This window comes from Podarcis cretensis (assembly GCF_951804945.1).
Source record: "Podarcis cretensis genome assembly, chromosome: 15".
Taxonomy (NCBI): Eukaryota; Metazoa; Chordata; class Lepidosauria; order Squamata; family Lacertidae; genus Podarcis; species Podarcis cretensis.
The window spans coordinates 16695372-16719109 of NC_137185.1; the positions used below are offsets into that span (position 1 = coordinate 16695372).

Genomic DNA, 23738 nt, shown 5'->3' on the forward strand with positions numbered 1-23738 from the left:
GCCAGAGCCAATGTTTTTCTCTCGGCCTCCAGAGACAGATGCCCACGGCCACCACAGCAGCACCAGAGCTGACAAGCCCCTCCAGATCAGGACGTGGTGAAGGCAATCCCCCTGGCCCCACCAAGCCCCCAGAGCTGTGGGGGGCAGAAGCAGGGCCCGTAGGCAGAGCCCTCCCTGTTTCTATACTGCTCTTAAAGGTACGGGATCCTCCACAGGGGTCTGAACCTGACATCCTTCCACCTTCCACCTTTGCTCCCCCTGCCCCAGCACAAGCCCACAGCAATCTCCTTCCCTGCTATAATATGTATGAATTGCTCATCCGCAGGAGACCGTGTCATTCATCCTGTGTTGCAGGGGTTGGACTAAACAACAACAACAACAACAATAACAATAATAATTTGTTTAAACCCCACCCATCTGGCTGGGTTTCCCCTTTCACTCTGGGAGGTTCCCAACAGAACATTAGTAAAAAGTAAAGGGACCCCTGACCATTAGGTCCGGTCGTGGCCGACTCTGGGGTTGCGCTGCTTATCTCGCTTTATTGGCCGAGGGAGCCGGCGTACAGCATCCGGGTCATGTGGCCAGCAGGACTAAGCCGCTTCTGGCAAACCAGAGCAGCGCACAGAAACGCCGTTTACCTTCCCGCCAGAGTGGTACCTATTTATCTACTTGCACTTTTGATGTGCTTTCAAACTGCTAGGTTGGCAGGAGCAGGAACTGAGCAACGGGAGCTCACCCTGTCGCGGGGATTCGAACCGCCGACCTTCTGATCGGCAAGTCCTAGGCTCTGTAGTTTAACCCACAAAGCATCAAACATTAAAAACTTCCCTAAACCTACCTAGATGACCCTTGGGATCCCTTCTGATTCTACAATTCTATGGTTCCATTGTGGTGGTGATGAGAAGGAGTAGAAGAAGGATGCCCTCCGTCAGAATGGTACTTTCCAGTGCAGCACTGGACAGGTCCTCTGCCCGCAAGGAGCTTACAATCTAAAACTTCAAATTTTGTGGCACAATGGAGCCTGATGGCTTGGCAGGCAGAAAACCCCTGGCTGAATTCCCAATGGCATCTCTAGTTAAAAGCAGCTGAGGTAGCAGGTATGGGGTGTGGGGAAGCTCCCTTCTTCGAAGACCTGCAATCCCAGACCAGGTGTTTCTCGGCGGCTCTGAGTGTGAGCCTGAGACCCACACACCACCGACAGGTTTTCATGGACCATGATGAGTTAGGCAAAAGGAGCTATAGGAAGGGTCATAGCTCAATGGCAGAATAGCTGCTTTGCATGCAGAAGGTCCCAGGTTCAATCCCCTCCAGCGGCACCTGCGGGTAGAGCTTAGGAGAGAACCGAGGCTGAAACCTTGGAGAGCCGCTGCCGGTCAGTGTAGGCAATACCGACGTAGATTGACCCACTGGTCTCACGCAGTATAGGGTAACAAGCTTCATGTGCTCTTCTGCTGCCCTCTGGTGGCCGCCTCGGGTACACCGGTCCGGCCTCGCCAGGATCGCGCGCTGCTGCGAGAAGCGCCGTCGGGGCTCCGCTCTCGGTTAATAGGGGGAGCCCCGCCGGCGTGGGGCAGCAGGGATGGATGCCCTAAGGAGCACCACCAAGGGGTGCTGCTGCTGGCTGGACAGCTGGCTGGCCAGTCGGCTTTCTCCTTGGCCCGGCTGCTGACGTTGCACCCAGCGACTGACTTTCGTTTCCACCCTGGACAGATTTTGCAGAAATGAAAGTGAAAGAGGGCGCTGGGCAGAGACGGGAGATGGAGGTGGAGACACGCGTCTGCGCGAACTGGTAGGGAATGCAGCCCTGTCTATCAATCAATGTCTGTCTGTCTGTCTGTCGAATCTCCCTCCCTGCAAACAGGCTGACTGGGCGGGAACCCCCCTCTCCATAAATGGGACTGGGGCGCAATCCAGGAGGGTCTCCGCCCCGCGTTAAGAAGAAACGTAGAGGGCCCGGTTGTTTTGCATGAAGGGGGCCTCTCGGATTTTGTGACTCATGGAGAAAATAATATCTGTCGTTTAGCATAAAAGGAATTGGATCAATATAATTGTTGGGTGAACTCCAGTTGTGTTGCTTGGAACCTTCCAATATTAATTCATGACGTTTGGTTTTGATACGGAAACTTGTTCTCGTCTGTTTACTTCTACAGTAGGTATTCCTTTCTGCTTGTTTTATTTGGCATCTGTTTCTATCCTTAGTTCTGCTATAAATATATGGATATTAATTTGTATAGAATTACAACAACAGCCAGATGCAACGTTTAGAGTTCCCTTCCCTTCTCGGTTTGGGGTCAGTCCCTGCCGTGGGCAGTGACCCTCTTGGCGAAGTCCCAGCCTCTCACAGTTCTGTTGAGGACTTCCCAGGCAGAACCAAGTCCTTTGCCTTAGCAAAAGGACCAAGCTTATTTATTTGCTTAGAGCTGTTAAGGAAAAATCACACACACCCGTTCCTGGTTTTAACAGAGCATTTGCCCCAGAGTGGCTTACATACTAAGCAGTCCGTCCCCCTGTAGGGTTTCAATCTAAGAAAACATGGCACACAAGGAAAAAAGAACAAGGAGGGAGGAGGAAAAACAAAATCCAACTTGGGCACCAATTCTTATATGGTTGTTCTTATGAAGACCAGGTGGCACAGTTCAGGGGTGGTGGGAGCTGGGCTTCCAGCAGTGCTGACTTGCCCCTTGTGGCCTGTGGGCTCCTCTTCTCTCGCCTAGCAAGCGGGACGTGGTGGCTGCCAACTTCTCCCTCCATGAGGCCCACTGTTTGCGCTTTCTGACCATCTGCCCCAAGTGTGAGGAGCCAGTGGTGCTGAAGGACATGGCGGAACACCTCGCTACAGCCCACGAACAGGTAGGGCGTGGGGGATGAAAGCCCATAGAATAATAGAACTGAAGAGTTGGAAGGGATCCCCAGGGGGTTATCTAGTCGAACCCCCTGCAATGCAGGAATCACAACTGCCCAGGCAGCGGGTGCTCAAGTTGCAGGGCAGAGGAGCCTGCGAGGTGGGCTGGGGATCAGGGTTCACATCAGAGGAATCATGGTGGGCAAATACTATCTTCCCCAGCCCTGGGTGCTTTTGTAAGCCCCTATGACCTGGCAAAGACAGAGAGTGAAAGCCAAGGGGCCTGGCCAGATTCTGCCCCCCGGCCTTTTGCCTCAGTACCTGGAAGGGAGCTGACTTGTGGGGAAGAAAAGTCAAGCCTTTGCGCTGTGGTTAGGGTAGAAGTCTACTCAAAACTGATTATTAAGGACAAGCAATTGTGTCCCCAGCAGCCAGAACTAATTCTGATCTGATCCAGTATGGGGTATTCTGTCTCCAATATGGGATTCGCAAAGTTGTCACAACCTGGTTAAGGAGACATAGCAAGAAAAACAGCATTTCTGGTCAAAACCAACCCACCTGACATGTCCTGGGGTTTTGAGTGTAAACATGGTATCGGGGGGGGGGGGGTTTTGTCAGGGAAAACCCGGATGTATGGCAACGCGATGGAAAAGGCAGTGGAAACAGCTCAAAAAGCTTAAAATTACCTTATGAAATATGGCAACCCTATCCTCTCTCCTTTTCCCACTGTGAGGGAGATATGGCCTTAAGACAGGCTCAGGCAGAAGTCCTTGCAGACTCCGGACCCAAACGTTCTGCTTCCATATTTGCCTTTCTCTGCCATCGCCCTCTTGCCCTCACCGCGGTGACATCTATGGAGCCTTGTAAATGCCCCTCAGAGCAGCCCCTCCAGCCTTGGGTTAGAACAAGGGGCTCTCAAAGCTGGTCCCTGGGGGTGAGGGGGAAGGCCCTTGTGGGTCTGTGGTAGAGCATCATTCTGCAAGCTGAACGGCCCTCCGCTGCTGCTGTATCATCACCATGTGCCCCAGAAGAGGGGCTGATCAGGCACCTTCCTCTGTTCCTTGGGGTGGGGGGTGGTTTCCCTCCTGCTGCCTTGGGGTCTTCTTGTGGCACTGCCAATGCCCTTCCTCATCTCCTCCTCCTCCTCCTCTTCCCACTTCCAGGTCCGATGCAAGCGCTGCCACCAGGCAATGCAGCAATTCTTACTGGAGCAGCATGAGGTAAGGAGGGGGCGGATGCGGGGGCGTTTGCTGAGAGCAGGGGTCAGCAACCTTTTTCAGCCCTGGGCCGGTCCACCATCCCTCAGACCTTGTGGGGGGCCGGACTATATTTTGGAGGGGGGGAAATGAACGAATTCCTATGCCCCACAAATAACCCTGAGATGCATTTTAAATAGAAGCACACATTCTACTTATGTAAAAACACGCTGATTCCCGGACCGTCCGCGGGCCAGATTAAGAAGGCGAATGGGCCGGATCCAGCCCCTGGGACTTAGGTTGAGTCAGGAGCCTGCTTCCATTCTGACCCTGGGATAACAGCAGCCCTCGGGCTCAGTTTGGTTAGAGGGGCCTGAACAGCAACACCCCCTCCTCGCCCACCCCAGATCCCTGGACGTGGCTGCTTTTCACCCTGACAGAGACAAAGAGTTTGAGGCTGGGGTGGTCTCTGGGGGTGCCTGACTGGGAGCAACCAACACTGGCTCCCTGAAGAGCTGACGTGGTGGAAGAGGTGCTCCCAAGATTGTGTCTCCTCATTCAGACAGTGTGGTGTAGTGGTTAGAGTGTTGGGCTAGCATCTGGGAGACACCAGGGTTCAAAACCTCCCACCCCAACTTGGCCATGAAGGCTCACTGGGTGTGTGGCCTTTGGGAGCCAGTCACTCCCTCACAGGGTCGCTGTGGGGATTAAATGAGGAGTAGTACCATGGAGGGTACCAATCCCCACTCCGCCATGTGAAGCTCCGTGGGCCGGTCACTCCCTCTCAGCCTAGCCTACCTCACAGGGTGGTTGTGGGGATTAAATGAGAACCATGTGACCACCTAGAGCATTGCTCCCTTTCCCCAATACGAACCTCTGTCTCTCCTCCCCCTGCAGGCTGAAGACTGCCCCGAGCGCCTGGCCCAGTGCCACTTCTGCGAGCTGGAGGTGCCCTTCCGCCAGCTGCAGAGCCACCTCAAGGCCTGCGGCAGCCGGACCACCCCGTGCTGGGATTGCGGCAAGTACATCATGTACAAAGCCCTGGAAGACCACAGTCGCACCTGCCGGGAGAACAAGGTGCTCACTGGCCCCGGTGAGTTTGCCCAAGTCCTTTTTTTTTTTTTTTTACATGGTGAGCGGTGAAAATCTGTGGACTCGGTACAGAGAAAAGAAAGCAGTGTGTCGTTCAACTGTGGAACTCCCTGCCTCAGGAGGCAGTGATGGCCACCAACATGGGAGGCTTTAAAAGAGGACTAGACAAGTTCTCAGAGGAAGAAAGGGCACTCGAGGGCTTACTAGCCACAAGGGCAATGCTCTGCTTCCACAGTTGGAGGCAGCAATGGCTACCAGTCGCTGGAACCCACAGAAGGGCAGAGGGTCGCTGCTGAGCTCAGTTTCCCATAATGGGCAATGGTTGGCCAGTGAGAGAACAGGATGCTGCTCTTGGTGGGCCACGTCTGATACCGCAGGGCTCCTCTGCAGCACAGTGGTTTCCCCCCACGGACCCCAATGTTAAAGTGACCCCATCTCACAGAGACAGAGGGCGATGAGTTTTTACTTCAAAGGTAGCATTTAGATGAGCAAACAGGCAAGCTGTCTAATACAAGACCTCAATACAAAGTCCCTCACAAGAGGGTGCAATCCTTTAAGTGCAAGAAAAACGGTTTGGTTGTTACTGGAGTCCAAAGTTGCTTGCCTGTCCTTTTAATCTCCTGGGAGAAGGTTCTCCAGCCTCTTCCATTCCCCCAGCTGGCTCCCCCAGCAGTTAATCCTCCTGCTACCTGTCCTTGATAAAAGGCTTCAGTTCACACTTATCTGCTCTGCCTCCCACACACTTCACTTTCTCCTCTCAGACCCGACTCTACACCTCTGTAGTCATGCAAGTGTGTTTCCCTTTTTAAGGAGGCGGTTAATGAGAGTCACAAGACTCAAGGCAGCGACTCGGGAGCTGGACCTTAATTGCATTCACTGTAATGTGGTTTATTCTCTGTAAGATGCACAATTGCAATACATACACCAACACTTCTTTGGTGTCTATGACAGGCTCTTGCCCTGCCTGTACTTTTCCTTGACTCCTCCAATCTTGCATGGTGTCGATGTCTCCTAAGCCATCTCCCATTCTGGGGGCTCTGAAAATGCCCCACATTAACCCGTAGGGAAGGCCAACACACTGCCCTCCAGATAAGGATGTGAGAAGAGCCTAGGGTGGATCAGGCCCATAGCCCATCCAGTCCAGCATCCTCTTCTCACAGGGGCCAAACAGATGCCCTCTGGGGGGCACCCGCAAGCAGGATCCAAGCACAAGAGCCCTTTCTCCTCCTGTGGCTTCCAGCAACTGGTATTACTCAGATGCATCGCTGCCATGGACCAGAGAGGCAGCGCATAGCCACCATGGCTAGTAGCCATCCATAGGCTTCTCCTCCATGCATTTGTTTAATTCTGTTTCAAAGCCAACCAGGTTGGTGGCCATCACTGCCTCCTCCCTTATCTCCTTCGTCCCAGCAAAGGGTGGTATAGCTGCTGACCCTGGGGAGAACTGAGACTGTGCCTGCATGCAGCCAACCTCTCCTCTGTCCTTTTTATGCCTCTCTTGGTTCTGTGAGACCGGGGGAGCTTTGTCACAGCAGGAGGGGGAGACACCTGTGACTTCACCAGCTGGACTCTTCTCTGCCTCTTGGTCTCCCTCCTCTCCTGCTTCAGCTTCTGATTCTGGACTTCTCTCTGCTCACTAAGCCCTGTTATCTCTTCAGCTTCCGACACCTCCTCTTCCCAATCTTCTCTCTCTGGTCCCACCACCCCTCTGTGGGCTCTGAGCCTTCTTCCCTTGGGGGCTCCCCAACTGGTTCCTTCTGTGAAACATAGTCCAGGACCAGTCCAGAATCTGAAGGTTCCGCTAGGGGTCAGTCCGACAGGGCCAAGGCAGGTCACAAGGCAAGGACAGGTACAGGATCTCAGGCAGGATCTAGCATACAGCAATGTTGCTCCTGCAACCTGGGGCAGGGTCTGACAGCCTTTTATCTTTGTTAGGGTAGCGGCTGGTCCTGATCCCCTGGCGACTCACCTCCCTGTTTCGCCCAAAGGCGGGCACTCCTCCTGCGAGTACTCAGGTCTCTCCTTCTCTCAGACCTTAGTCTCTGCAGCTCAGGAGATGTCGGTGGGTTACTAGGCCCAGGGGCTGCCTCAGCCTCCCCTGACCCAACCGGTAGTGGAGCAGCTGTAAGTGATGGCCCAGCTGAAGGCAACAAGGTAATCCCCACATCTGGAGCCAGGGCAGGCTCAGGCCCCTGACTCGGCCCAGCTAGTGTTTGTTGCAGGGGAACCTGTGCAGACTGGGATTCTTCGGGATCAGGCCCCAGATGTGGTTCAGGTGATGCCTGAGGCAAAGGATCCAGTGCAGACTGAGTCTCCTCTGATTCCGAGTCCAAGTCCCAGACCATCACACTTCCCATCATTCCTCTATGCCCAACCAATCTAGGACACTGGCTTGGTCCGCCTGCTGCAAGTAACCCTTTTTCTCCCTGCTACAGGGCCCAAGGCCAATCTGTGCCAGCAGTGCAACAGCTGGTTCCCTGACGAGAAGTACCTCCAGCACCTGGTAAGCTTCCTGGCTCCATCTCACCACCATGGGGGCTTTGACTGGGGCCCATGAGAGGAGGCAGAGATTCTACCCTCCCACCAGCAAATGGCAGTTGCCAGCCGGCTCTCCAAGACAGGTAGCCGAGTGAAGGGACTGCAGCAGGGTGGCAATTTGTGACACCTGTCAAGTCACTGGAATCTTACCAGCCAAACCCTGGAGCCCAGGGATGGGGAGGTCAGTGGGACACATTCCCTCTCGGGCAGCTTTCCGGGGGGGGGGGCTGTGTGCCAGTGGTGGGTGGGGCCAGAGGCAAAAGTGGGTGGAGCAATGGATAGGAAGCTTTGTCTAGTAGTATGTAATCCAGGGGGGGGGGGAGTCAGTGGCTTGTACACCACACAAATGAGCCACAACCACAACACACGCACCAACAACACAGTGCAAGGGCCCATTCCAGCCACCCCAAGGCTTTGAGGGCACAGAAGAGGGCTGTGCTCTGCAGAGACTCCCAGGGGCCGGTTAAAGGGCTCAGGAGGGCCACATTCAGCCTGATATTCCCCAGCCCATTTTGCCTACTGGGTTGTGACCCCCTCCCCATGACTAAAGATCCCCCTCCCTGCTAGGGTAAAGTTGGGAGGGGTGATTTGGCTCCTTCCCACCTGAAAGTCACCCAGCTTGGGGTGTGGGGAGGCTGTCTGCACAGCAAAGAGGGCACCCCGATCCACACCAAGCCTTTTGCCCCCATGTGTGGGACTCCAGCCAGCTTCTTCATTTGGGGAGGGGGGGTTATGCAGCTGAGAAAGCCCCTCCCTGGCCCTGACTCTGCCCAACTCCAACCACCCCTTTTCTCCTTCGCAGAACGAGTGCAGCCCCCTCTCTCAGCTCCTGGGGGCCCTCAGCACCCGATCATCCACAGAGCCCACCTCCCCTCCGTCCGCCTCAAGCCCCCTGACCCCAGCCACTCCGCCCCCCACCCCGAGCCCTGCGGCCGAGAAGGACGTCCGGCCCAAGATAAAGGAGAAGGAGCTGTCTTCCCTGGGGAGACCCTCGATGAAGCCCTCTCGGCCCAAGAAGTCCTCCAGCCGGCCGGCCTTCACCTCCACCCTGCCCCAGGCCCTGGGGGATGAGGAAGAGGCCGCCACAGCCTATGACCAACTGGCCACCTGCTCCCAGTGCAACATCCTCCTGCCCAGGCCCACCCTGCAGAAGCACGAGGTGAGGAGCAGGAAGGGAAGAGGAAGGCTTTGGCTGGGTGGAAATGGGGGGCATTTGCAGATTGCAAGTGGGGGGTAGCTCTCCACCTGAATCCCACCCCCAGGTTCCCAAGAGGGGCACCCCCAGAGAAAGAGACCTTGCTCCAGAATGTCTCCCCTTTTGTTGCTCCTTCTCAGGCTTGCAAGAGGCCACCGGCCCTCCCCACCTGAAAGACTCATAGAATTGGAAGGGACCTAGAGGGTCATCTAGTCCAACCCTCTGCAGTGCCCAGCGTGGAGCTCGAACTCTCGACCCTGAATGGGAGTTGGAGCCCAGCAGCGTCCAGAGGGGGCCCCAGAGGCTCACCACCCCGGCCTGAAAGTTTTGACATTTGTGGGGGAGGGGCTGTGCTTGCTTGCCCCCAGGGTGAACAGTGGCACCACCTGCTGGCTCCTCCTTGACAGCAGGAGGGGAGATTTCCTACAGACGTTTGGCCAGTCTGGGACATGTATCTGCCTGTATAAACCTCCTGTTCAGGGGAATAGAGGGTCTAAGGCTGCAGGGGGAGAGACCCTCACCACGCCTCCTCTCCTCCTTCCAGAAAAAGTGTCAACGGGGAGCTTCTTTGCAGGCCCTGCGACGGAGCCCCCGGATCCTGAGGAAAGGAGGTATTTATTTTATTCGACTGCATTCTGTTGATATCTGCTGCTCAAGGTGGCGTACGTGGTCTCCCCCTCATTTAATGCCCACAACAGCCCTGCGAGGTAGGCTAGGCTGAGATGCAGGGACTGGCCCAAGGCCTACCAGTGAGCTTCATGGTCAAGTGGGGTGAGGATTTGAATGCTGTTCCCTTCCAGTCATGGCCTGACGCTCTTGCTACTCTGCCATGCTTTATTTCAGGCAGAATCCACCCTGACCCCTCTCTTCTGGTCCAGGGAGGGTGCATAAGCAGGGGCAGAGCCTCTGGTCTCCTCCTGCTGTCACTGCAACCCTGAGGCGAGGAGGGGCTGAAGGGATAGAATAGGAATAGAATCACAGAAGAGACGGCCAAGGGTCATCTAGCCCATGAGTAGGCAAACTAAGGCTGGGGGGCCGGATCTGGCCCAACCGCCTTCTAAATCCGGCCCATGGACAGTCCAGGAATCAGCTAGCTTTTACATGAGTAGAATGTGCCCTTTTATTTAAAATGCATCTCTCGGTTATTTGTGGGGCCTGCCTGGTGTTTTTACATGAGCAGAATGTGTGCTTTTATTTAAAATGCATCTCTAGGTTATTAGTGGGGCATAGGAATTCATTCTCCCCCCCCCCCAAAAAAAAATATATAGTCTGGCCCCCCACAAGGTCTGAGGAACAGTGGACCGCCCCCTGCTGAAAAGGTTTGCTGACCCCTGATCTAGCCCAACCATCCGACCTCTGTTGAGAAACCTCCAATGTCCGCCACCTTCCACCGCTGAGCGGCCTTTACCCTCTGAAAGCTCCTCTATCCTTTGCTGGGTTTGGGGTTTATTACACCTAGAGCGTCATCTCCAATCCCTGTTGCTGGACCTCCCCCTGCAGCTATTTGAAAGCTTGCAGTGTCTTTTGGAGGGCAAGTGATTGATCCATTTCTCCCTCCAAGTGGGAGATCCTGTGCATGCTATGCCCACCCCCACCCTCAGGATGTCCTCCCAGGGACCACAGGGGATTGCAGACCCCATTTTGTGTATCTGCTGCCCTTTTCAACCCCCCTCCCCACCCAGTGGGCCCACAAGGCAGCTTCCAGGAACAAGGGGTGGTCCAATCTAGGGAGCCACTTTGGGAAGAGGCAACCTCAGCAAACGCCCTTTGCTGCTGCGGCAGACAGGAATCAGCCAACACACTTTTGGGGTGTTGTACAACTGTGTGTGTCCTGCTTTGCCTTCTAGCCTGGCTATGTATGGCATAGGACATACACACACACACTGCCCCACAGCCATTGCTGAAGGCCCCCAGACTCCCCTGAAAAAACAAATCATGCCATGGAACTGAGCCTCCTTTGCTCATCTTGTCTTGCAGAGGAGTCGAAGTAGAGAGACATCCCTCTTGCAGGAAGATCCCTGGGCAGCGGCAGTCACATCTCCCACCACTGAGCGTTGGGCCAGCCCAGATTTTTTTGCCTCCCTGCAGGATCAGGTTCAAAGTAAAGCGCTTTGCAACGCACAAGCCCCGCTCTGCCTTATTGAGAATAAAAAAGCTACGATTCGCACCCGTGACTGAGTACAAAGAGCCACTTTGGGATTGACTCTGGCGGAAAAGGAATCACAGAGACTCGCGGGGGTGGGGGGCAGACAAGGGTGTTGTTGAGGTGAGCCAGCTTGAAGCCCCCACAGGGAATGGGACCCGTGTCCTGCAGCATCCGTAGCCAGCCCAAAAGCAAGGAATGCGCCACCCCTCAGCTGATCAAGCCCCTATACCGGTCTTGTTTGTGGGATCAGTCTGTAGGGCTAGGCGATGCCTCTCCGCCGCTTCTTCCTCCCCTAAAATGGGGAGGAAGAAGCAGCCGAGATACATTTTCGGCATGGTGATATATTAGCATATCCCAATATTTAGCTGCTGATACATCACGATTTTGAAAACCAAATATCGGCCAGTCCTACTGACCATACCCTGCCCCAGAAAAAGGGTCTGTTTCTGTGTGTTACAGTGGGGAGAGGTGGCTTACAAGGAACCCTTGGCTTCTACTTTATTGTCCCATATAAAGTTTAAAGCGATTTGAGCCCCTTTGTGTCCATTCGGGGTTGTGTAGAGGAGTGGAGTCTGTGGAGCGCAGAGACTGCACCAGCGCTGCTTCGAGGTCAAAAGTTGTTGATGGCGATGGACTCCCTCATCTGCATGCAGAGGACCTCGTCGATGTAGATGGTGTTTGCTTTGACTTGGATCTCCTCCTCCAGAGACAGCTGGCGGCGGTTCAGGCCTTTCAGCTCGGCGTCGGCCTGGGCCAGGGTCTCCTTCAGCCTGTAAGGGATGAGCAGAGGGAAAGAGGGTCACGGGCCTCTGAGGGGACAAGCAGATCCTCCTTGCTCCTGGCCCCACCAGAACTCTCCCATCTGAGCTGGTCTTTGACCGTAATAAATTATCTATCCATCTTGACACCTGTGGTTGAGTACATTTGCCCACAGGCTGATGGGAGCCTAACACCCAAAATTCCACTTGAGAATTATGGGAAACAACCAAATTTGCATGAGAACCACCTGCTGGTTCTGGCCAAAGGCCTGTCCAGCCCAGCATCCTGTTCTCACAGTGGCTAAATATCTCGTAACAGACTAGGAATCGAGATAGACTGCCACTACACCTGGAGGTCCCATAAAAAAATTAAGGACCTGCTGGATCAGATGTCTCGTCCAGCATCCCATTCTCACTTGGTCAACCAGATGCCCCAAAGGGAAGCCCACATTGCAGGACCTGAGCGCAAGAGCCCTCTCTCCCCTCCTGTGGCTTCCAGCAACTGGTACCCAGAAGCATTGTTGCCTGTGACTCTGCAGGCAGAGCACAGCCATCGTGGCTAATAGCCATCGGTAGCCCCCTCGTCCCTCTGCTAATTTGTCCAGTCCTCTTTTAAAGCCATCTTGGCTGGTGGCCATCACTCTGGAAGGGAGTTCCATAGTTTCAACTATGAGCTGTGTGAGAAGGTCCTTTCTTTTATCCGTGCTGGATCTTCCAACTTCCAGCTATGCTGGAAGTCCACGAGAACATGCATGTGAATTTGGTTGCTTTGCATAACTTACTCCGTTTGCCAGGAAGGCAGGTAAGGAGGTGGTGCACTGCTACCTGGCCCCTACCTCCCTCTCGCCCCACTAGAATCAGGCCCTGCTCAGTCCCTTTGAGTTCCTGGGATTCCCTGAAACATTCCCCAGGAATATCCAACCTTCCTTTCCACTTCAGGAGAGAAAGGCAGGTCGGTTCATTCCCAGGATGCACTGAATGGGCAAGTAGGTGCCAAGAGACTGACCCTGCCAGACCTCCTGTTTGTGCCCCATAAAACAAGGAAGGGGGTTTTGTGGCTTCACAAGGTGGTCCACAAAACAGCCACGATTGCTCCATCCAGCTCCCCTTGCAGCCACCCCTCCAAAAGCCAGCAACCCCCCAAGTTCTGCTGAAGAGAACTTCTGGGCAGTATCTGGTTTCCAACTTAATGATTTATCATGAGCTAAACATCACTGTATACTGATATATCACAATGTCTGAAATAAGGATGGAACTATGTATTGGCTGGCTTCATGGGTTTTCCCACATTGTGATTTTTGCATAGCGCACACACACGTCATCATTTGCAATCTATGGCCAGGTCAAAAATTATGAAAGCAATATCATGATAAGGACTTAAAACTGGTCTTGGATGCAACAATAATCCAATGACAGCATACGAACAGTGGTGTAGCGTGGGGGGTGCAGGGGGGGGGCCGGCCACACCGGGTGCAACATCTGGGGGTTAGGGTTAGGGGGCGCAAATCCACAGGTTAGGGGGCGCAAATCAACGGGTTAGGGGGCGCAAATTACTTGCCTTGCCCCAGGTGCTAACAACCCATGCTACGCCACTGCATACGAATCAGTCTGGCCAAGCCCTCCACCTCTTCACAAATGCAGACAAACTCCACTGCAGCCAACCACTCTGCCACTCTGGGCAGCTTCCAACAGGAGATTAAAAATACATTAAAGCATCAGTCAAATGTACAAGCCTGGGTACTTCAAGGCCCCCTGCTGAGGAACCACAAAGTGCATCCTTTGCAAGGCAGCACCCACCCACCCACTTCTGGCTGCTGCTTTGGAGCAAGGAGGGTGCTGCTACCCGCCAGGGAGAGCTCTGGGGTGGGCCTGGCCCTGCGGCTGTTTTACTTGCCTCTGGATGTTGTGGTTGATCTCGTGCACCTCCCGCATCAGCCGGTATTGCGCCTTGTCCCGGCAGAGCTCCACATTGGGCCGGTGGGTCCTCGTCTCCAGGCGGGTCTGGGCCACCTTGGCCGGCCCCTCCTTGTCCAAGATGGCTTTCTTCAGGGAGTCAATGTTCTTTTCCTGAGCACTGACCTGCTCCATCACCTTCAAGCAGAAGCAGGGCGGAGTCAGGAGCAGGGCAGGAAGATCTCGGAGGACAAACTCGCCACTTCCCCTCTCTGCTGCCCCAGCTAAGTCAGAGCATAGAATCCTAGAACTGTAGAGTTGGAAGGGTTCCCCAAGGGATATCTAGTCCTGCCATTCAACCTCTATTGGAAAACCTCCAAGGAAGGAGAGCCCACCACCTTCCAAGATGCTCCACCATCTCTTAATGTTGGAAACTTCTTCCCAATGTTTAGTCGTCGCCTCCTTCCTTGTATTGTGACTCCATTGGCCTGAGTCCTTCCCCCTGGAGCAGCAGAAAGCAAACTTGCTCCATCCTCTCTATGTGATGATTCTTCATATATTTGAAGGTGGCTACTGTACCGCATCTCAGTCTCCTCTCCTCTTCTCCCTCCCCCCCCCATTCACACAAAAGGCAGCCCATTAGGAAGCAACTGGGGTGATGTGTCTGGAGAGCAAATCTATGGTCTCTGGACCTGAAACTCTCAACACTGGTCCACACTGCAGCCGGCCTCAGAGGTGCTACAGGAATTCTTTGCCACCCCTAAAAGGTAAAGGTAAAGGGACCATTAGGTCCAGTCGTGGCCGACTCTGGGGTTGCGGCGCTCATCTCGCTTTATTGGCCGAGGGAGCCGGCGTACAGCTTTTGGGTCTTGTGGCCAGCATGACTAAGCCGCTTCTGGCGAACCAGAGCAGCGCATGGTACCTATTTATCTACTTGCACTTTGAGGTGCTTTCAAACAGCTAGGTTGGCAAGAGCGAGGACCAAGAAACAGGAGCTCACCCCATCGAACCGCCAGCCTTCTGATTGGCAAGTCCTAGGCTCTGTGGTTTAACCCACAGCGCCACCTGCGTCCCTTTGCCATCCCTACATGGGGATTATCTTTGGGGATTGATCCTTGAGAGGAGGTGCCATGCCTCTCAACCAAGTCCATTGTTAAAACCTGAGCATTGCAGTTTAAAAGAGTGGAAAGCTGGCTTGGGAGAGCTCAGAGCCCTGATAGGCATCAGACATGCTGCTTTCCCCAGGATTGACATAGGTAGTTTATGTAATTTTATTCGTTTACTGCAATTGCACACTACCCTTTTCTCCAAGGGTGGTATACATTGTTCTCCACCTCCTCGTTAAATGCCCACAACACCCCTGCAGGGCAGGTATGGCTGAGAGGCAGTGAGTGGCCCAGGGTCACCCAGTAAGCTTCATGGCTGAGCGGGGAATCATTGCTTGATCTCTCCTAGTGTGACACTAGCCCCAGTGCCACACAAAACCCCTAAACATGGTGATGGGGTGGAAAAGAGAAACCGTCGGTTTGCCCCCTTCGTTCCATCAACTCCTCCCTACCCTATGAAAAGCATTACAGTCATACCTCATGTTATGTTCTTTCAGGTTACGTCCTGCAGTGACCCGGAAGTACCAGAAAGGGTTACTTCCGGGTTTCGCCGCTCGTGCATGCGCAGAAGCGCAAAATGATGTCACACGCATGCCAGAAGCGGCAAATTGCAGCCCACGTGTGCACAGACGCGCAGCTGCGGGTTGCACTCATTTCATATTGTGAACGGGCCTCTGGAACGTATCCCATTCGCAACCAGAGGTACCACTGTATTCAGAACAGTGGTTTACACAACCCACAATGGAAGACAATAACACAGTAAAAGAAGAAAAACTGTAGCAACTGCACATATTAAAACGATATCATTTAATGAACACAGATGCACTCGGTCCAGTAATGTGATGCCACCTTTTCAGAGTCTGATACTCACGGACACCTCCATTGCCCCCCTAGGGAATTCCACTGCCCCCCCCCCCGGGGGTGCTACCACTCACTTAGGGAACCACCAGGCTAAGTGGTGACCAGATGGAGCTTTCGCTGCTGTGCTTACCTTGTCCAGGTGGTCCTCCAGTTTGGCCTTGGCGCTCTTGGTCTCCTTCAGCCGGTTCCGGAAGGCGACGTTGACGGTGTTGATCTGCTTGCGCAAGTCGCTGGCCGCCTGGGAGAGGATGCTGTCAATCAGGGCCCTCAGTGCCAGGGAGTTGTTGCGCTGTTGGTCGGCCTTTTCCACATTCATGTTCGAGAAATCCTCCCATTCTTCGGGGCTCACCGAGCTGCCGGGGGAATGAGAGGGGGGGAGGGAAGTGGGGAGGGTCACTCCTAGCTGGCCTGCCCTAAATCTTCAGGAAGGGGAGAGAGATTCTGGGGGGTGGTCCCAGTGATGCTAAATGTTATGAGAATTATAAGGTCTAAGAAAGTTAATGTTCATAAATGTACCACATACATAAATATATAAACCACATGTCTGAAACAGTATAGGAAAACAGTCCTGAAACCATTTTGACTCTCCCAAATTGACCTCAAATGTTTCTCTGCAAGGAGGAAGGAAATGGGGAAAGCCTCCCCATTCTCTCTGTGCTCACAAATCCTGCCTTAAGGGCACATTTGTGTATGAATAGGGTGAGCCTGTGACCTGGATTCAGGAACTAAGTATTAACCATCACAAAAGAATGACCAGGATGCCCAGGTAAAAGCAATCAGTGACCATTATTAGGTATCCTGGCAGACAGGTTTTCTGCTGTAGATGTATATATGGTGTTTTAGGGGGGTGGTACTGAGCTACAGGGGAGGCAATTTCTATATAAGAGCTTGCGCACCAAAGTTCTGGGTTTCTCCTGCCTTCGTGGGGTGGCTGAGCACCCTGTTGCAACAGTTTAATAAAGATCAAGCTTACTAGCTGCTTTTCTTCTCAATATTCTCTGGTTGGCCTCTGTTATTTTTCTCCTACCAATAGAAAACCTACATAAGGACTCTATACGGACTCTTGGGTACCCCATAAGGGAAAAGGAGCAGGTTTTTTTTTCTTACAAGACTAAATAAACAGTATTGTTTCTGAAACGTCGAAAAGATTTTCTCTCTAAGGAATTGGGGCAATGAATCCATGTGAAACTCTGACGTGGCTCTGCCTCTGAAGATGGAATATCGTCCAGCTGTCTTCTGCTCAGGGTTTTCCAAAGCATAAAAGTTGGTGCCTCCTTCAAAACAGGCAGAGAGAGATTGTGTGTGTTTGTGTGTGTGCACGTGCATGTGTGCATTCATGTGTGGGGTGCCCACGTCAGCCTCTGTCCTTGGGGAAGAAGTGTGGAACAGCATCCACCTTGCAATGGAAGGTTCAAGGGACAATCCCCATTGGCAGCATTTCCACATAGGGCTTAGAATGCCCTCAGTCTGAAACCCTGGAAAGCCAGCACTGCTGCCAGTCAGGGTAGACAACACTAACTGAATGGACCAACGGTTCTGATGCAGCATAAGGCAGTTTCCTGTGTTCGTGGGTACAGTACCAGTTTGTCCTTATCAAAAGAATTAATCTGATGGTGCCTGGTTTTAATCTACTCAGGAATCAACAGACACTTTGCTTATGTTGCAGGGGGCTGACCTTGCAATTTCAGAGCTGCAATTTCAGGTGTTTCCTCCTGGAGGGAGACACACACATTCCCACAACTGGTCAGGGTGTACACACCTGTCTAGCCCTAGGGCAGCAGTGGGCAAAGAGTCTGCAGTTACATTATGATTCCACCAGATTGTGAGAAATATTGGGGAGAAGGAAAGGTTAAGGAGAAAACCCTCCACAAATCTGGAGTCCTTAAGATGTGCCTTGTATGCCTCCGTCCAGCAACTCCTGCAGCCAAGCTGGTACCAAACATTGCTCTGCTTTGAACCACATCAGCAAGGTCAAGAGGGGGTCTTGTCATCTGGGCAGCCCAGGAGCTCCATACACACTGCCCAGCCTTGCACCCCTGAAACGTCACTTCGCTGCTGCTAATACAGCAGTTTGACTTGACCCCCAGAGGCACACTCCATTGTCTCTCTAGACAGACGGATGCCAGCAACAACAATTGGATGGCGGTAGAAAGAGCCTGAGGTTATGTCACCTGGTCAATACCACCTGGGCAACAGAGGGTAGAAAGCAGCAGAACCTTTTTTGGGAAGCCAACTCCATTGCTGCCCCAAAGAACTGCCAACCCCATCTTTACCCACATGGGGCAACTCTCTCCTTGCCCCACACCTCGTTGAAGTGAAGAGAACTCCACAAGAGTTCAGCTACCCACGTTGTGCACCTGCCACCCTCCTCAACCCGCTGTGAGACTCACTTCTCCTCAACCTTCAGGACATTCTGGGCGCATCTGATGTCTGGCGTGTTGTTGTTGAGGTTGGAGCAATAGTTGTCGATGTTAAAGGCGGTGTATTTGTCCTTCAGGTCCTGCTCCAGGTTGTACTTGGCGGAGCGGTTGAGCCTGGAAGAGGAAAATCGGCCATTGGGTGGGGAAGAGAATGGGGCAGAAAGGGGGTGGAAGGCAATGCCAGGCTGCAGTGGCAATCAGGTGTGGCATGGAAGTATCATCACTACTTGCTGTTATTAAATTTATTATCCGTCTTTCACCTGCAGAGTAGACAATACTGAAGGAGATTGTTTCACCTGCAACCCATCCACACATCCTGGGAATAGCTGTATACACACACACACACACACACACACACTTTTCCAGCCCTGCCCACACACTCTCCAGAATCCCCACCCTCTGCCTGCCCCCCCCCCCCCGATGTGTCCTCCCCCATACCTGACTTGCTCAATGGCTTGCTCCAGCGTCCTCTCTAGCAGATCAACCACTCCCTGAAGGACCTCGACTTCCTTGATCAGCTCCTGTTCCACCTCATCATGGACCAGGTCAATCCCAACGCGCCTCTCCCTGGAGCAGAAAAAAAGAGGAAAGGAGAGCAATAGCAGCATAAGAAGAGTCCTGCTGGATTAGGCCAATGGCCCATCTAGTCCAGCATCCCATTCTCATAGTGCCCCCCCAGATGCCCCAGTGGCCTGCAGTGCAGAGGGTTGGACTAGATGACCCATTGACTCCCTTCCAACTCTATGATTCCACTTGGGAGAGGCCAGAATAATGCCCCCGATATATTCCCACGTCCTCACCGGTTCAGGAGACACTGCTGAGAGATGCAAAGCGGCTGCTTGAAATTTTCCAGTGCCTTTTCCAGCCGCGTCTTGAACGACAGCAGCACCTCCGTCTCCTTCACAAGCTGGTCGAGTTTGTCATCCAGTTGCTGCTTCCAGAACTTGATCTCCTCGAGCCTCTGCTCTGCGGGAAGAGAGGGAGCCAGTTGACGCCCAAGGGAGAAGTCCACAGCACCAAGGCCTCTGGCGGTGGCGGGGCCTCTGGGCTCAAGTTAGAGAAAACCCGTGCTTTGTGATTGCTTTTTAAAAACACACACATAAGCAGCTAAACCTCATGGCTACAGGCGAAGGTGTGGAATCAGATTGGACTAGATCACCCTCTGGGTCTACAGGCCAGTGATTCAATACTCCTTGGCTGCCAACGAGTGGAATGAGCAGCTGTCCACTGGTGAAGACAGAATGCTAGGAATTATGGGCCTTTTGCCTGACTCAGCAGTCAGTTCAGGGTGAGATATAATAATAATAATAATAATAATAATAATAATAATAATAATGAAGACCTGCAGAAGGGACGTGGAAAAGAGTTAAGAGCCTCGGACATAAGATCTCCAGGTTGATGGACTGTATGGAGTTGACGGAAGTGACTGGCAGAGTCCGAGACCGGGGAGAGGAGATGGTAGAAGAAGATTGGAAAATTTAAAGTTTATATATAGAAATATTGTAAAATTAATGAGTGATAGAAAAATGTTGGAATGAAATTTTATGGCCTTAGTGGAAATGTTTTAAGGAGTTAAGCTTAAATAAGTATACTAGTTTTAATGGAAAATAAGATTAAAAATATGTTAAGACATTTATATGACAGAAAATAGAGAAAGAGGGAAAGGAATTGCTGAGACAACTAATAGAAGTAGAATACAAAAAGGGAGGTGAGAGGAGGTCGATGAAACAAGGGAATGAAAGATAGAATATGGAAAAGGTATGATGTATGCTTTTAAATTGTTTTTGTATTGTTTTGTTTAGTTTATTGTGTTTGGTTTAATGTGTTAAGGTTGTGTTTTGAATAGTTTATATATTGTATTGTATTGTTTTTTCTCTTTTTTGTTATTTTTTTCCTTTTGTCTTCTTTCTTCTTTTTCTTTTTTGTAAGTTTTAAAAGTAATAAATATTATTTTAAAAATAATAATAATAATTTATTATTTATACCCCGCCCATCTGGCTGAGTTTCCCCAGCCACTCTGGCCGGCTTCCAAGCGAATGTTAAAAACAATACAGCATTAAATATTAAAAACTTCCCTAAACAGGACTGCCTTCAGATGTCTTTTAAAGATAAGATAGCTACTTATTTCTTTCACATCTGAAGGGAGGGCGTTCCACAGGGCGGGCGCCACTACCGAGAAGGCCCTCTGTCTGGTTCCCTGTAACCTCACTTCTCGCAATGACGGAACCGCCAGAAGGCCCTCAGCGCTGGATCTCAGTGTCCGGGCAGAACGATGGGGGTGGAGATAGGGACCCCCAAGAAGATTCCACCTTTTGTAGGGAGGCCCAAGGGAGGCCAGTGAACTGACCCTTCTCCCCAGCAGAAACCAAGCCTCCTCCAGCAGACGACCCCCCCCCCCAACCTACCTATCCGCTTATTGACATCGCTTTGGGTCTTCTGGGTGGTCCTCTCGACTTCATCCACCAGACGCTGGCTCTCGTCCAACAAGCGCTCGGAGCGGCATCTCTCGGCCTCCGCGCTGCTGTACTGGGCCTTGTTGGCAATGTGCCACTCAGTGGGCAGGAACTTGGGGGGCGCTTGCAGGAGCTTGGCCATGCTCCCTTCTCAGGAAGGTCCTCCAGGGAGAGAGGGTAGTTCAGCACCTGGAGAAGGAGATTCAGACGGAGGAAGAGGAGGAGGTGAACTGGATTTTCTTCAATTAACTACACCATTTGTGGTGTTTAAGACAGCTTTACTTGGTCAGAACAACAGCAACCGCTGGGGAACCCCCCCCCCTTAAGCGGAGTCCACCAGACTATAGGTTACACAGGCTGATACAGGTCTACTGAGAGCAGGTTTAGCCCCAGTGAAAAAAATGGTTTGGGGCTCCAACCAGCAGGTAATGGAGGTACAGAGGAGGGGCTCCAGAATGTGGCTGCGATTGGCTGCTGCCACCTCGGAACCCGAGGAAGAGGGAATGAATGAACCCCAGAATGAATGAACCACCTAAAAAAGCATTACACAGGATATAAAAGAAATGTGCGATCTCAGTTAATGATAAGTATGTTAATATTTGTTACCTGTTGAGAATGTTAAGGTCCTAATGACTAATGTCAATACAGTGGTACCTTGGGTTACAGACGCTTCAGGTTACAGACTCTACTAACCCAGAAATAGTACCTCGGGTTAAGAACTTTGCTTCAGGATGAGAAGAGAAATCGCACAGCAGCAGCAGCGGGAGGCCCCATTAGTTAAAGTGGTACCTCAGGTTAAGAACAGTTTCAGGTTAAGAACGGACCTCCAGAACAAATTAAGTTCTTAACCCGAGGTACCACTGTACTGTAACCATACGCTTCAAATGTTAAACGTGGGTGTAACACAGCGCGCATCACACCACAATTTTGCTGTTATCAGCAGGGGGTTCGCTTACAAAAACGAAAACCTCCAAATGTGATTGCATTTTGCAGCAGTGTCCTATTGTCAAAGTGCAGAAGCAAATGTTTGTACAGAGTCGGAAACGCTCAGTCCATGGTACAAGTATACAAGCCATTATTCAGAAGCGTGTGTGTGTGTGTGTGTGTGTGTTACATAAAGCATATGCAAGATATTTGGGGTCCAGGCCCCCTTTCCAAACCACCAATAATTTGTACCTGCTCTCCTCACACCCCTTGCCAGCCCTGAGTTTATAAAGAGGCCTTCCTTCACCTTAGTTTTACACAGGCATAAAAAGTATGTCGGACGCAGGTGGCGCTGTGGGTTAAAGCCTCAGCGCCTAGGGCTTGCCGATCGAAAGGTCGGCGGTTCGAATCCCTGCGGCGGGGTGCGCTCCCGCTGCTCGGTCCCAGCGCCGCCAACCTAGCAGTTCGAAAGCACCTCCGGGTGCAAGTAGATAAATAGGGACCGCTTACCAGCGGGAAGGTAAACGGCGTTTCCGTGTGCGGCTCTGGCTCACCAGAGCAGCGATGTCACGCTGGCCACGTGACCCGGAAGTGTCTCCGGACAGCGCTGGCCCCTGGCCTCTTAAGTGAGATGGGCGCACAACCCCAGAGTCTGTCAAGACTGGCCCGTACGGGCAGGGGTACCTTTACCTTTTTAAAAAGTATGTCACATTCTCAGAGAAAAAGCAGGTCTGCATGGTCAGAGCGGAATTCCTGATTCAGCCAGGGAGCCTCCTATCAAATTGGCTCAAGACTGAGTTTTTCCTGCACATACATTCTTAATACAGTCTGGCTTCAAGGACCAGGCCTTGTTGACAGACCACTTCTGTGTTACAAAGGGGGGCACAGAAGGGGCAAGTATATTTCTAGGAGAGCAAGAAAGAAAAAACGACGGCCTATTAATGCCAGCAGTTCTGAAATAGGGGGGCGAGTTCCTTGGTTGGGGGGGCTTGCTCACCCCCCCCCCTCTGGCACCGCCTACTAGGACCACCCTCCGTTGCTGGGAGATGGGAGAGGCTTGGAGGGCGCTGCATTCAGCGCAAATTAGGGGGGGCGGGGATTTAGGATCCTAGCGCGCAGCCCCTCTTTGGCACTGGATCGCCTGCTTGCAAAAGCCCTGAAGGTTCTAAATCTAGGTCGAAAGAAGGCAGCGAAGAGGATTAAGGTTTAAGAAGCCAGATCACCTTTCCGCAGCAGCAGCAGCTCTCGTCCTCGGCGCGCGCGCTCGAAGCATCAAAAGCTGAAGCGCTGAGCAACAAACCCGTCGCCATGGGGACGGGTAACGCGGGATCGCGGCAACGGGGGCGGAGTTCCAGAATGCGGCCGCGATTGGCTGCCGCCGCCTCCGAACCCGCGGAGGAGGGAAGGAATGAATGAACGAACCCTGGACTGAATGAAAAGGCGCGAAGCCTGATAAACCGAGAGGGCGGCGTTTCTACCACTGGCCAGGACGGGGAGGACGGGCGCTCGGCACATGCTCAGGGGCCCCCTCGTTCTCCAGAAGTGGAAAGCGACTGGAGTTTTTTATTGTTACTGTAGTGTGGGGAATGGGGGCCATGATAGAGGCATTTATAAAATAACGCATGGTGTGGACAGAGGACGGCTTTCCTTCCCCTCTCGTAAGACGAGGAATCTGTGGGACGCTCCAAAGATACTGAAGCGTTGATTGATTGCATTTATAGCCCACGTTTTTCTCCAAGGAGCTGAAGATGGTGTACATGGATCTCCTCACCCTCTTCTTTTAATCCCCACAACAACCCTCTAAGGTAGGCTAGGCTGAGAGGCAGTGGCTGGCCCACAAAGGCACCCCCAGTGAGCTCCATGGCCGAGTGGGGATTTGAACCCTGATCTCTCCCAGGTCCTAATCCAACTCTCTAACAACTATGCGCGTGTGTGTGTATATATATTTGTTATTATTGTACTTTCGCGCAGCAGGGTTGGACAGACAAAAGGAAGGCCCTTCACAGTAGCGCAGTTAACCTGTAAAAAGAGGATTAGTCTAATTCCTGGAGGACAATAAGACTACTAAAGGGCTCACTAGCCATGATGGAGGCTGTGCTCTGCTGCCTTCACCATCAGAGGAGGCAGCGTTCACTCTAGTTGTCGGTCTCTGTTGTCATCCGTGTCCTGCTTCCTTCCCGCTATTGAGGAACCAGGGTAGCTAAAAAGAACCTTCCTACTCAGGACCACTCTACCTCCTATGACTGCGGGGCGCGGGCAGCAAAAGTCCTTTCTTAAAGCATGGCCTTGCGCATGCGCCAATGCCAGCAGAATG

General features: G+C 52.5%; 2 protein-coding genes across 4 annotated transcripts; one reads left to right on the plus strand and one right to left on the minus strand.

Moving 5' to 3' along the window:
* On the plus strand, positions 1–11037 carry XAF1 (XIAP associated factor 1). Of its 2 annotated transcripts, XM_079954600.1 has the most exons (9): positions 1–197; positions 1711–1789; positions 2715–2850; positions 4006–4062; positions 4936–5131; positions 7566–7633; positions 8471–8827; positions 9408–9474; positions 10841–10981. In XM_079954600.1, exons 2-9 carry the CDS (start codon positions 1722–1724, stop codon positions 10852–10854), a joined length of 963 nt encoding a protein of 320 aa, XP_079810726.1. In that variant the 5' UTR covers positions 1–197; positions 1711–1721; the 3' UTR covers positions 10855–10981. The 2 variants fall into 2 exon arrangements, with proteins under 2 accessions (XP_079810726.1, XP_079810727.1); XM_079954601.1 differs by lacking the exons at positions 1–197; positions 1711–1789 and adding an exon at positions 1876–2149 and having other exon boundaries at positions 10841–11037.
* A 445-nt stretch (positions 11038–11482) lies between these two features.
* TEKT1 (tektin 1) lies at positions 11483–22750 on the minus strand. 2 transcript variants are annotated; one of them, XM_079954570.1, is made up of 8 exons: positions 22648–22750; positions 20453–20662; positions 18848–19013; positions 18486–18614; positions 18018–18161; positions 15758–15980; positions 13662–13858; positions 11483–11779 (listed from the first exon to the last, which is right to left on the minus strand). In XM_079954570.1, exons 2-8 carry the CDS (start codon positions 20640–20642, stop codon positions 11620–11622), a joined length of 1209 nt encoding a protein of 402 aa, XP_079810696.1. In that variant the 5' UTR covers positions 20643–20662; positions 22648–22750; the 3' UTR covers positions 11483–11619. The 2 variants fall into 2 exon arrangements, with proteins under 2 accessions (XP_079810696.1, XP_079810695.1); XM_079954569.1 differs by having other exon boundaries at positions 20453–20689; positions 22648–22743.
* Between the last annotated feature and the right edge of the window lie 988 nt (positions 22751–23738).

What these genes read in the sequence shown, in the direction of transcription:
- XAF1 (XM_079954600.1), top strand. Translation starts at nt 1,722, where the DNA reads ATGAAAGTGAAAGAGGGCGCTGGGCAGAGACGGGAGATGGAGGTGGAG. An exon ending in ACACGCGTCTGCGCGAACTG is followed by an intron (nt 1,790 to 2,714) that starts GTAGGGAATGCA and finishes TCTCTCGCCTAG; the next exon opens with CAAGCGGGACGTGGTGGCTG. An exon ending in CCACCCTGCAGAAGCACGAG is followed by an intron (nt 8,828 to 9,407) that starts GTGAGGAGCAGG and finishes TCCTCCTTCCAG; the next exon opens with AAAAAGTGTCAACGGGGAGC.
- TEKT1 (XM_079954570.1), bottom strand. Translation starts at nt 20,642, where the DNA reads ATGGCCAAGCTCCTGCAAGCGCCCCCCAAGTTCCTGCCCACTGAGTGG. An exon ending in TGGAGGACCACCTGGACAAG is followed by an intron (nt 13,859 to 15,757) that starts GTAAGCACAGCA and finishes TTCTGCTTGAAG; the next exon opens with GTGATGGAGCAGGTCAGTGC. An exon ending in ATCAACCACAACATCCAGAG is followed by an intron (nt 11,780 to 13,661) that starts GCAAGTAAAACA and finishes CATCCCTTACAG; the next exon opens with GCTGAAGGAGACCCTGGCCC.